Source organism: Biomphalaria glabrata, chromosome 10, assembly GCF_947242115.1.
Source record: "Biomphalaria glabrata chromosome 10, xgBioGlab47.1, whole genome shotgun sequence".
In the NCBI taxonomy this organism is placed as follows: domain Eukaryota; kingdom Metazoa; phylum Mollusca; class Gastropoda; family Planorbidae; genus Biomphalaria; species Biomphalaria glabrata.
In genome coordinates, this window is record NC_074720.1 from 25,182,234 (window position 1) to 25,196,160 (window position 13,927).

Here is a 13,927-nt window from a genome sequence, read left to right on the forward strand (position 1 = left end):
CCGAAATTACAAAATATACGAAAAAGTCCTTAAAATATACGGAAATATATAGACAAAAATTGTCATTTTGAGGTGCCATTCGATATGGAAAACGCCAATCCTACGCACGATAAGTAAAAACGGCTTTATGCATTAGCCGTAATTGTTAAATCTGGTGAAAGAAGCTTCTCGCGCCTCAAGCTAATAAAGGACTACTTGAGGTCAACAATTCTGAAAGATAGATTGAAACATTTGGTAATTCTTGCTATTGAGCGTGATCTATGTAACAGACAGAATTATTGTGATATACTGTATGACTTTGCTATACGCAAGGCTCGTAAAGTAATTCTGTACGTAGTGAAGAATGAATAAAATGCATAGATGAATTTATTTTCTAATACAAACTCTTAAATTTCACTTATTATCCGCTTCCCTACTCAAACTTGGCCCCGCGAAATCCGTTTCGCATTGGGCCCCACAATGGTTAAGTCCGGCCCTGCTATTTAGTGACCTGTAAATTTACATGCTATTTTTTGAATACTTGTTCTCCCCCCCCCCCTCTTGTTTCTTCGTGGGGTGACTATCCGCAGAAATAAGAGAGTGATCTTTCCTTTACTTCTTGCTCGTCCAAACTGTTGAGCGAAGAAGAGAATTATATATATATATATATATATAGATTATAATACTATAAAGTAGAAAGTAAAGCGTATGTATGTATGTATGTATGTATGTATGTATGTATGTATGTATGTATGTATGTATGTATGTATGTATGTATGTATGTATGTATGTATGTATGTATGTATGTATGTATGTATGTACGTATGTATGTATATATGTATGTATGTATGTATGTATGTATGTATGTATGTATGTATGTATGTATGTATGTATGTATGTATGTATGTATGTATGTATGATAGGAATAATAATAAAAAATCACTTAACCAATCTTGATAAAACTTGGCAGAAATGTAAGACCTTGGGTACTAACTTAGACCGTAGTGTATGTTTTGTAGCCCTAAAACAAACTTAAGACCCTCAAAAAAAAAAAGTTGACCGACTCTATAAAGCTATAGTATTATATGGATGTATGCCTTGTTTACAATGAGAAAAGATTGAAAGTATTTAGATCTAGGTCTAATTTTAAGAACTACACTTTGCACATATAGTTTTTTACTTTGACACATGAAAATACAAAATATAGTCTTTTCAACTTATTGGTTTCATTCTTTAATAAAATTAACCTTCAAATTTGTGTTTCAAAATCATTTTTACATAAATTCGTTCAATATATCTGTGAATTCAGAACGTCCTGACTTACTTATAAAAACCATTTAGTTAACAAATCGGGTAAACCCGTTTTAATTGTACTTAATATCCTATTCATCTATCGCTCCTTTCGTTTTTAATAGATATGAATTTATCGGCTTTGGGTAAACCCATTTTCGCAAAACTAATTTTATTTTCGTAGCGAAAGAGAAAAACTTGAAAGGATCATTAGCTAAGTTTAACATACATATAAATCCAATCCACTTGATTAGTAAACACAAACTAACACCGCTGGCCGCGGGTTGTGTCAGGCTAGTAGATTATAAAGTAGAATGTAAGGCGTATGTATGTGCCGAATAGAAATCAAAATCTTTGACCAATCTTGATAAAACTTTGCAGAAATGTTCCTTGGGTACTAACTTAGACAGTAGTGTATGTATTGTAGCCCTACAACAAACGTAAGACCCTAAAAACAAAAAAGTTGACCAACTCTATGAAAGCATTATAACTTCATCGATCTAGGCCATGTTTACATGAAAAGATCGAAAGGATCTAGATATAAATCTAATTTTAAGAACTACACTTTGCGCAGATAGTTTTTTACTTTTACACATTAAAATACAAAATATAGTCCATTGATTTCATTATTTAATAAAATTAAGCTTCAAATTTGTGTTTTAAAAGCATTCTTATATCTGCGAATTTAGAATTCCTGACGTACATCCTTTCATTAGACATTACACGAAATGTTACACATCTCTCTATTCCTAGGTCTAAAACTCTAATTCATCTCTAACTTCTTTTCGCAAAGATAGTTTTATAATTAAACACATGAACATATTAATTATAGTCAATCATTTCATGTTTTAATCAAATTAACATTCAAATTTGTTTTTCTAAAGCATTTTTACATAGATCTACATTCGTTCGCCAATGTTTTCATAAAAAATTGAATTCTGCTCCATTCATAATATTTTTTTAATCATGAATTCATGCATTCGCTTTACTTATAACATTATTATTTTCTTTAATTGTTTCTAATGCACTATATCAAAGACTACATCAGCAATACGCAAGTTAAGATCCGCAGGATCTAGTACAGGGGTGGGCCACCTTTTTCTACCGAGGGCCGCATTAATTTTTTTTTACTCCCAATTGAGGAATTGCAACAACAGTTAGCACGAATAATTTTTTAAATTTTTTCATTTTGTCTTTTTACATCACAAAATTTCACCACAACTGTACATTTGTACTCAATCTGAAGCATTTAACTGTTTACATCCGTGCATAATGTTCTGTAACTGTAGAATTAGCTTACTAGTTGTTTTGTTCTTGCGACTGCTGTCAAATTACATTCAGTGAGCATTGGCCTGTTCTAACACTTTATAATTTTCAAACAAACGAAATAAAGCGTGTTCACAGAAGAATTAGGTTCCGAATAATGTGAAAGCTTCGCAGCAAAGTTTTCTTAAGTATGGGAATACAGGATCTGGCAGTCATGAAACTTCTGTGGAAGAACTCACTGGAATTACTCTTTCAGGTCATAATTTGCTTGGAGGTATGTCATCTGGAGCTGAATCAGCTTCTGCATTAAATGGTGAGCTGATGGTATTGAAAACTAGTTCCAAGTTCTTGACGTCTTAAAATTTGCTTTCAAATTCCACAATCAAGGAATCCAAATAAGTCTTGTAATTTCATCAATTTCACTAGAAATAGTTTCACCTTTCAGCTAAGGAAAATGATAAAACCTGATTTCACTCGCTGCCTTAAGAAGTGGAATAACTTTGTTTGAAAAGATTTAAGATGCACATACATTTCATTTGCAAACAAAACATTGCAATGTCTCCAATGAAAAAAGACAAACAAATGAAGTCTGTCTTCAACTCTTCATTAGAAATATTAGTACCGGTAACAAAGTCACAGTCAATGTCCTTCAATGAACCTAACTATTTCTTCCTTGAGATTCCATATTCTTCTAGGCCAGCGGATACCTGAGATGAACTCCTATTGAAAAATCAGAGCAGGAAGGACTAGTCCTCCCGTAGTGCTCTGGCAAGAAACTTAGCCGTCCGGCGTAGTGCCTCATAACTACCATACAAGTCGAGTGACTGCACAGGCAAGTCCCCCCTTAGCTCGCTGACCTGGGGACACCCGTACAAGACATGCGACACTGTTTCGACGCTCTCTCCACAGTGACGGCATCGGGAGTTCGTGTGGAACCGGGTAAAGTATGACCCAATAGGACAGTGTTCCGTTCTGCACTGCGCAATAATTGACTGCTTTGACCTCCTCAGTCGCCACCATGGATCGTCGCGACCTGGGTGACGCATGCGCTGCCAGACACCACGTGCTCTGTCGGATTCCTCCCAGGACTTTAACCACTTCTCATGAATGAGTGCTCGGATTTGTGCCGTTGCTTGTAAGTACGTGCTTGGTGCTTCGAGGTGTGTGGTTGCCAAAGCACCCTCCCTTGCGAGGGCGTCTGCCGTTTCATTGCCCCTCACGCCGCCATTTGAAGGCGCCCACTGCATGAAAACGACAGCTCCAATAGCCCGGCGGATGTTATCTGCGGCGCCGATTGCCTCTTCTATTACGGGCGAACCTCCCCCGCCGCCACCCATAGCTTGGAGACTGGAGCGAGAGTCAGTGACCAGCACCACCGTGGTTGTACTAGTCTCGCGTTGGAGCATTCGGGCCCTAATGGCCTCGAACGCCCGAGTTATCCCTGCGAGTTCGGCGTCCATGGAACATGCGTCGTAGCCGCAAGGACCAGAGGGCCTGTCTGGTTCAGTCCGGTCGGGGTAGACGATATGGGCCCCATAACCCGATCTATCGGGGTCCCTCAGTACCGACCCATCGGTATAGCAGAAAATGGCATCTGATGGGTAGGATTTTATGGTTATGGATGCCAAGTTTTGGAGAATGGCAGGTGTTAGTCGCCTCTTGGTGGCTCCCTCTTGCCCTATCAGGGACAGGTTTATTTGTGGGGCCGACAATCTCCTCCACGGAGGGCACGTACTAATTCTCCTAATAGGGATTCTATCAGTGGAGAGCCCAGCTGATTTAGACAAATTGGCCGCAATATGGAGGAACGATCGCATTTTGATGCGGTTCCTCTCTCTCCACTGTCGCACTAAAATTGAGGTGGGAAGCCTAGAGTCGCCCCTTTTGTAGCGCTCGTAGGCCGTAAGTACTGCCCTCTCCCTCCTAAGATGTAAGGGTGCCACGTTTGTTAAGATTTGTTGGACTTGTCCGAAAGGTGCCATAAATGAACCGTAGGGCCTGTGCTTGTACTCGATCGAGTGATTCGAGGGCAGTTTTACTAGCGTATACTTGAACTGTATAGCTGTACTCTATTTGTGATCTGACTGCCCCTAAGTACAATGTGCGTAGCATGTCAGCTTTGGCATCCCACTTTGTGCTGGCCAGCTTTCTTAGTAACGCTAACTTCTCCGAGGCTTTTCTTTCAACTTCCTGGACGTGCTGGAGCATTGTCAGCTTTCTATCCCGGATACTACTGTGTAAGCGAACATTGGAATGTTTTGTTCCAAATACTTCTCGGCAGGGCCGGTCCTACAGGTTGCGGGGCCCTATGCGAAACGGATTGCGCGGGGCCAAATTTGGGTTGTGATAAGGATAATAAGTGAAAATTAAGATTTTGTATGTATTAGAAAATAAATTCGTCTTTGCATTTTATTCATACTTTGCTAAGTACAAAATCACTGTTAAATTAACTTTACGAGCCATTTACAATAGATGGTAGTTTTCCAACAAAAAGCCGATAAACATTCAGATCTGCCTTTTAGATTTATTATCGACTCGCAAAATATCGCTTTTGTTTTTTTTTAAGAGGTCGAGATCGATTTAGATCTATATTTGTATGCCAGGGACTATTAAAGTAAATTAAGTATTTGAACTTCTTGTTTTGGTTAAAATTCGCCTTATTATTACATTTTTATTAAATGAAAGCTGACAATGCCGTCTTTTTTTATTGCGAGTAGGATTGGCGTTTTCCATATTGAATGACACATCGAAATGACAATTTTGTCTGTTTTAAGCTTTGCATCTGTTTTATGAAGATTTTAATAATCTCAGGCAATTTTCATGACTTTTTCTTATATTTTATAATTTTAGGAGAATTTCAGGAACCCTTTAACAATAAGTTAAAATGGTGTAATTAATAATTTACACCTAGAATTCGCATCGCGCGGGGCTATGAAAGTACGGGGCCCACTGCTACCGCATAGGTTGCAGTGGCCTAAGACCGACCCTGCTTCTCAGAACTGCCAGTCAAGGCCGGCAGATAATTGGAGGCCCTTGGCAAAGTGAACTAGTTGGCCTCAAATAAAATTTAAAAAAAACAGCGACAACAGTAAAATTATTCAATTTATTAAAAACATATTATACTTCAACACTAACATTGATGACAAGTTTCGCTATTTCTTCTCTAAAATAATAAAACAGTAGTACATGCAAGGCCATTCCCGATTGGTGACCCTAAGCAGTTTGTCTATGCCTAAGGCCTGTGCCAATAGTAAGATCATTGAGAAATCATTTCCAACAATATATTTGATATCCAATGCTTTACTTTATTAAAAAGCCTGTTTTTCTTAGTCAAAACACGAGCTCCATTAGTTGTTACACTTGCCATCTTGTACAAGCCGACCCAACACTTTCAACACAGTTTCTGATAGAATTGAATAAATACTGGCTTGTGTTTGTCTTTGACTGAATGTTTCGAAATATTGCCACTAAGAATAATCTTCGTTTACTTTAAACTTTTTAAAATGACGTTTAAAGACAATGTTTCTTTAGCCTCTTCATGATAAGTGATAAGAATCAAAAGTTTCAACAATTTCTAGATCTATTGATATTTACAATTATTTATTTAAATATATTTGCATTTTTATATGTGTAATGTGTGGGAACACCTGATTTCTTTAGGCGTCGGTGGGTCGCATGTGGCCCGCGGGCCGTAATTTGCACACCCCTGGTCTAGTATATAGATATAAAAATAAATGGAAAACATAATTTCAGATCATGGCTGCGCCGTTGTTTAACTTATTTCCACATAGCCATTTTAGAACAAGCGATTAAAAATTCAACTATGCTGGCTATCAGCCTATTGCCATTTTTCTTAACCTTTACGATTATAAGCATTAAGAAGCTTCAGAACACATGTTTTAGACTTGTCATATAGTAGTTATTAAAATTAAAATTAATCTATTTTTGTGTTTGTATTAGTTACAAATGAACATTTGTGTGATAGTCTTCTTCTTTCCACTAAGTTCAAGAATGAAACGTCAGTCAGCAGATGTAAGGACAGCCGAGTATTTGGCATGGATTGCATTAGGTGGAAAAGTCCCATCACGTGGATGTGAAATTGTGGCGTGTGGTGTAGTTGATGTGTACTCAAGGTCAGTCGATAACTTCACTTCTTTTACAAATATCTTTACTGTTACTAACAATGAAATTGTGTGTTTACATTAGCTGATCAATTATTTGGATGTGGTAACTCTTTTTTTTCTCTTTTCAAATAATACACCGAAACATAAAATAAAGAACATATGATACGTTAGGAATTTAAAATCACCTGACCTTTGCTAGTGTACTTAAACTACGACCTTTACAGACTGTTACTTAACTCTGATTGTGTTACATTATCGAAAAATATTCCCGAAAAAAAGAATAGCTGCTATTAGTTCTGGATCATTTGTCTATCCGTCCATCCATCTGTCTGTCCATTCGTTCTGATTAGATCACAAAAATTAGAAAAGATATTGACATTCCAATATCATGATATTTTAGATTTTTCAAAGTTCTGGTACGACGGCTACTTTTTTTTTTCTGAAGGTGAAACGTTTAATTTTTTAAATTAAATAAGCTATTAGTTTTTTTTCACAAAATGGACCATTTTTTTACAATTTTTCAACAATGATATTAAAAAAAAACACGTGTAGACTATATTAATAAGGGAGGTGAATTTCCCGTATATTTTTTAACTAAAATGTTCACTTTTGTGTTGAAGAAGAAAGACTGCATTAAGTATGTGCATAAGTCGAATTTAACTTGAAACAACATTTAATAATCAGTGTCGCCCATCATAATAGTGGAGTGCGATTTATCAATGTAGACAATGTACAGTGGCATTTAACCAAATGGAAAAGTTTCTTCCTTTAGGTCTTGAATGGGAGATTAGCTCTTTACAAAACCATCAGTTAGATAATAATTCAATAACACCACTAAGTACAGATTCACATTAGGCAGTCTTTTTTGGTGAGCTAAAAGGGGTCGACGTAACAGAGGTGCCCCACGGAAACGCTTAAGAGACCAGCTTAGGCGCCAACTTGCCTTAGCTAATATAGAAGAGAGCACCTGGCTGCATGCGGCCTCAGAACGAGACAGCTGGAGGTCATTGTCTTGTTTTGATCGCTCAAAGTTATACAATTTAAAAATCATTCGACACTAAAATAATAGAAAATGAAATCAATTTTTCTCTTTTAAAATAATGTTTCTCTTTTAAAGTTTAAATATTTCAAAATGAATTTTTACTAAACATAAAAACTTTTTCAATTACAAGTTGCTGTTTTTTATATATATATATATTCATTAAGTAAAGTTTCCCTTTCAGACTTAGTGATCTACGGGGCAGATGATGTAAAGGTTTTCTATGGTCTACGGCAGTGTTTCTTAGACTTTTTTGTCTGCCGACACAGTAAACAAACTAAAAAAATTTCGCGGCACACCAGGAAGAACAACAGATGTTTTATAATAAAATGAACATTTATTTTACCTGCTTTTAATTATTACATCTAATGTGAGGGATGTGCCTGATTTTTTTAGAGCAAATGCGATCTAATCTAGGCTCCAAAATCGACAAACAAACTCGCATTTTATCGTAAGAATGCTCTCTCTTTTCTTAGACTTGATTTCAGTCAGTGCTGAAAATCCAAACTCACAAAACCATGAAGATGCAAATGGAAGAATTATTTTGATTGCTTTTAAACTGATTGCAGGATATAACTTGCTGATTGAAATCCAAAACACATCCAGGCTTTTCGGCAAAACTTGACTTAAGAGCTGCCTCGTTTTTTAAATCAATGAGCTGCTCTGCTTCTTCAGATGTAAGATTTGTAGCTTTATTGTTTCCAAATGGACAGCTGACCCATCCATATTCATTACTTCCAACTGTTGGAAAGTAATGCTGCAATGCTGACTGTAGGTGTGTCTAAGTGTCCAGAATTTGGTGGTGATTCCTATATTTGAATCACATTTATTGTAAGTAGGAAAGCAGTCGAAGACTTCTTTCGAGATCTTACTTTGCAACAACGACAATTTTTCACCAAATGACTTCAGTTTTGAGGATACAGTAATGATGTTTTTCGATTGTCCTTGAAGATTTAAATTCAGTGAATTTAATTTGTCAAATAAATCAGAGAGAAATATTACCTTAACCCACCAGATCTCGCCATGAATAGAAAATCCAAAGACTTTTTTTTTCAGCCTCCAAGAATGAAATCAGCTCAGCCGTGGTCGAGAGGCCAAGTGCGCTTGGCTACCTAGAAGGGGGCTCGAGGTTCGACACCCGACTCGGGCAGAGTTGTGTTTACTGAGCGCCTAAAGGCAGCACGGAAAACCGACTCCTAGATACCCCCTCCCCCCCCACTGGTCCACAACAGAGATTGGACCAAAGCGCTCTGAGCATGATATAAGCATGAAAGTAGCGCTATATAAAAGCTATAATAATAATAATAATAATAATAATAATAATAATAGAGCCTTGAGTTGAACGACACGCTTTAACACTTTTCCCCTGGAGAGCCAACGAACGTTGGTGTGATACAGGAGACATTTGTAGTCTGAATTCATTGCTTCACAAAAAGGAGAGAAAAGTCGGGATGCAAGCGATCGAGAATGGATGAAGTTTACAACTGTAATAACTTGATCCAGAACAGACATCAAATCTTTCGGCAAAGATTTGAAGACAAGAGCTTCTCTGTGGATCATGCAGTGAACAACTAATTGGTTTGGATTTTCTTGACGGACATGAATAAAAAATCATTTTCTATTTCCCTGCATGTAAGGACAGCCATCGGTGCAAACGCTGACACAGTTTCTCCACTTTGTAGTTTGAAGAGGAAAATGTCCTCGTTCACCACATTGAAAATATCTTCGCCTTTGCTCGTAGTTGGCAAGTCTTTGCGAAATAAGAATTCGTTGACACATTTTTCATACTTTATGAACCGAATAAAAGCTAGCAGCTGAGCTTTGCCGTTAACATCAGTGGATTCATCAATTTGAAGAGACCACAGCAGAGACACTTCATCGTCAGGAGCGTCATAGTGTTCACAGATTTGATCTTTTAAAGCTGACGATAAGTCTTCCAATCTGCGCGAGATAGTATCATTTGACAAAGGAACTTTCTTAATTAACTTTTTTGGCGGCATCGGGTCCTATGATAGTTTCAACAACTATTGCTAAAGCTGGTGCAATGATTCAGCCTCTAGGTGCGCTTTCTTGTGTTTTGCTAATAACTGAGCAACCATATAACTTGCTATTAATCCCTTTTCTGGCAGCATTAGGTAGTTTGTAAGTTTCTTAGCTTGTCTGTTTTGTTAAGCCCTGATGTTTTCAAAGTATTCCTTTGGTTGCGCTTTTACAGCTGGATGTTTTGTATCCAAGTGTCTCTTTAATTGGCTTGGAACAAGCGCCTCATTCGATAGAGTTGCATTGCAGATCAGACAGAATGGCAATGGAGAATCTTCATGTCCCGAAGATATGAAACCATATCCGATGTAATCTTCTTTGTACCTTCGTTTGGTTCCTTGATTTTCATTTAACATTTTCGCAGTTTCATTCTTTCTAACGTATTTCTCCATGGATAACAATGAAAGACGCTTAATGATAATATTTTATTATTAGAATACACCTAAAAAATTTAAATGAAAAACAATCACTTATTATTATCGTTACCAATTCAAGAACTGCTGTGCGTCTGCTAGGGCGGCCTACATTTGAGTCATTATAATAATATATATGTAATATAAATGTATAGTCGAAAATTTAATAGTCGGCAGACCTGTGGTGTATACATTTTAAATATTTGTAGAATCTAGATCTAGACTAGAATTCGTATGGTTTTACAAGTTTAATCTTAAAATTATAAGACCTAGGCCAATGTTATGATATGGAATAGTAGGCCTTTTACACCAGCGTAGCTCATTTCTTTACTGCCTCGATAGAGAACAACATTGGACAGATAAGTTAACTTAAGACTATTTTGTGTTAATTGTTTGTTATTTTTTGTTTGTTTTGTAGCTGATGAAGGCCTCGTGGCCCAAACTTCCTTTGTTTTACTTGGTCCGGCAGGGTTACATATATGCATGTTTTTCGTATTTTCTATATAGTCGTTTACCCCTGCAGCAGTAAATCTTTGCTTTTTGAGTCTTTGAACTTACTGTTTACATAATAAATAAATCTGCACTCCTATGCTGTCAGAAGATAGGCTATTGCCTTAATAATTAAAATATTGAAAATATCTGGGCTCTATTTAGTCTTATTTAGACTGTCAAGTGTATAATGAGAATATGTCTTCTTAGTGCGCTAGAAAATTATGTTGTTTTTTACTTAAAACTCAAGCGATTTTCGTATCGAAATTCTTTTTTGAAAACAACATTTCAATCAGTATTTCATTGCATGAGTTAGTCAATACATGAAAAATACGTGTAATTATACATTGATACTTTTACCATTGTGACCTTACATGTAATTTTTTTGTAACAATGCTACTTTGAATGATATAAAATATCACGATGTCCGATTTTCATTTTCTTTTCTAGTTTCTGAGATCTAAACGTGATGGACGGGCAGACAGACCATAGAAAACTAAAAGAGTCTATTCTCCTTTTGGGGGCCGCTAAATACGACATCAATTCTAATAGAGATATTTAGATATCTTTTTTAAAGATCAAACATAACGTTTCCTAACATTTCATTGTGCTACCTGACATTCCATAGTGAAAGCTAGACGCCTGTAAATATAGGCTTCTAATTAAATAATATAAAAAATATTAAAAAGTGCTCGCGAAATACCCCCCCCCCTTTTTTTTCCCCCGATGTTCGTTTTGCTAAAAAGACATGCAATAGTTATGACACAAACTCTATCCATTTTTATTCTCTTATTCTAATGAATGTATGTATACCTATGTAATTTATCCTCTCTTCTACAATGCTGATCTTTATATACTTTGTTCTAACATTGTAAGCATTTTACTTTCTTAGCTTTTCTATCACAGCACTAAACTTGTCTAACGTCTTCAGCCCTGTCCACGTGTCTCACTCACTTTCATTCACATTCAAGTCCAACAACTAGGATTACCTTTTTTTTTAAGGATGTCGTTTACATCTTCTTAAAACATTTTGTATCCTCCTTCAGTCGCGAAGAGACTCTGGATTATCTGATAGAAATGAGAACCTGGACATTAACTATGATCGGAACGCTATCGTTCACACGGCAGTTTCCAACCTCCACGCACCAGCTGATTTGTCCTTTGGAACGTCAGGTGCTGATACAGTTTGGGATCAGCGCGTCGCAGATTTTGCCATTTTCTGACTATGATCGACACTCCTAATTAGTTATTAATTTGCATGCATAATTAATTCTATTTGAGTTCCTTGCAGAGAAGTGTTTGAATCAGGCTCCTCAAAGGATCAAGGGCAGACATCGCTAAAGACTGAATGCTCAGCTGTTATATATCATCTTCTGTTTCAGACTAAAGCATTCGTCAGCGGATCAGAGAATGGCCGAACTGCAGGCACAAATAGCTATTTCCAAAATGAATAATAATCGAAATAGAGCTAGAGTAGGACATGGCCTTATAAATGTTGAAAAAATGTAGGTATTTTATTTCTCTAGAAATCGGGGACGGACTGGTCTTTGGAATGTAAGCATTATCAGACTATGTAAACATGATTTGAAACTCAACATCTACCTGTAAACATATGACATACATTATGCCAGTACTAGAAAATTATACATTCATCTTAAAATATGGAAAAACAAAGGCTTGTCCCAGCCAGGGCCACTAGCGGATCCAGAACTTTTGAGTGGAAAAGGGGGGGGGGGCGATTTTTTGCCAAACCCTAACCGTATCGCCCAGTAAACCTTAACCCTATGTATAATTGTATAAACGCATATATATATATATATATATATATATATATATATATATATATATATATAAATAAATAAATAAATAAATAAATAAATAAATAAATATAGTTCGCAATGACATAGACTGTGTCGCCATATTGAACTATTCTGTTTTAAAACATCAGGTTTTCGTCGGTAGAGTGGAAACGATCATGCAACAGACTCTCCTTTTTATAATTATTTCTAATTGCATTTTGGCATTAAAGAATATGGGTTGAGGCGTCTCGATATGAGAATGTAATTTATAGCATTTATAGATTATATTAGGGAAAGATTTTTTTGTAAAAGATTTTGTAAAGTCCACTCAACTTGATGGGTAGGACTAGATAGAGGAAAGGTAAAAGCGATTGCTCATTGTGTTGACAACATCACAACCTCGTTAAGTGTATATCATAGAAACAGCTTTAAATCATCTGCCACCATAGATCGTGAGATCTGAAAAGAAGGGGGTTGCCTTTACTTTTTTTCATATAAGGCTAGAATTCTAAGAAAGCCAGATAACTCTATTTCAAGAAATTTAATTCTATACCTTTAACTTCTGTACACAATGAAATTTCTTTTGTATAAAAACTCCATTTCTTTTTCAATAAATGTTGCCAATAGTCAAAATTCGTTATTTTATTTTCCTAAAAAAGTCAAGGATATTTTGACAACAACTAAAATTCCTAACTAGTATTCATAACATAAGTCTTTAGAACACATTTTAAAAAGATTAAATATTAAAGACGGCATGTAAATTTTTTCGTGGACTAAAATAGGATAGATTTTTATCCAAGTCCATACCAAATTCCAATTCTGTAGGCGCTCACAAGGCAATCAACAGTAGATTATCTAGTATTTAGTGCAGAAAGTATTGACCAGTTCGTCCCTGATCCTATGACTATCGTCTTTTTTGAGGACACGTTATAGATTCCTGAGCCTTTGTTTCGGCCCTATTCATCGCAGCCGTAAATGCGAACTGAATTTGTCTTCGTCTAAGTTGTTGATCTACTTGTGTATGTAAGCATTTGATTTGTAGTGTTTTGCTGTGCTGAATCTACACAGCCAAATGTTGTGGCATTACAATTAAGGTCACTGGCTAAAGGTTAATTTGTTCATTTCCATCAGTCCTATTTGTGCTCACTTTATAACTATTGAAATCTTATTCACGTTCAGTTTAAAAAGAAAAGTTCTGAAGAGCCTAGTTGCTACTAGTATGGTGCATCAGACTTTAATTAGGATGGTCCAACCCTTACGCTGACATGCTCTGAGTATAATGTAAACATGAATAAACTAGATTATTTGTCAATGTCAAATCAACATAAAAAAAATACAATACATGATTTTAAATGGATGAGTGAAAAAGAATGAATTTAATCTCACTTATCTGCTTGTTGTTTGCATGGTATTTTTTTCAAGATACCGTTAACATTGTTTAAGTAAGAAAATAGGGAAAGAGATGGACAAAGTGATATGAACAATTAG

The 13,927-nt window shown here is 36.1% G+C and overlaps 1 protein-coding gene across 6 annotated transcripts in view; it reads left to right on the forward strand.

The window, feature by feature from the left end:
• LOC106057786 (uncharacterized) overlaps positions 1-13,927 on the forward strand; it is a 144,034-nt gene that overhangs the window by 116,605 nt on the left and 13,502 nt on the right. For 3 of the 6 annotated variants that reach the window (XM_056044953.1, XM_056044952.1, XM_056044951.1), the window contains exons 3-4: positions 6,540-6,668; positions 12,023-12,145. In XM_056044953.1, coding sequence (XP_055900928.1) covers positions 6,540-6,668; positions 12,023-12,145 — 252 coding nt within the window. The remainder of the gene's footprint in view (positions 1-6,539; positions 6,669-12,022; positions 12,146-13,927) is intronic. The other 3 variants (XM_056044955.1, XM_056044954.1, XM_056044956.1) reach the window with 1 other exon arrangement.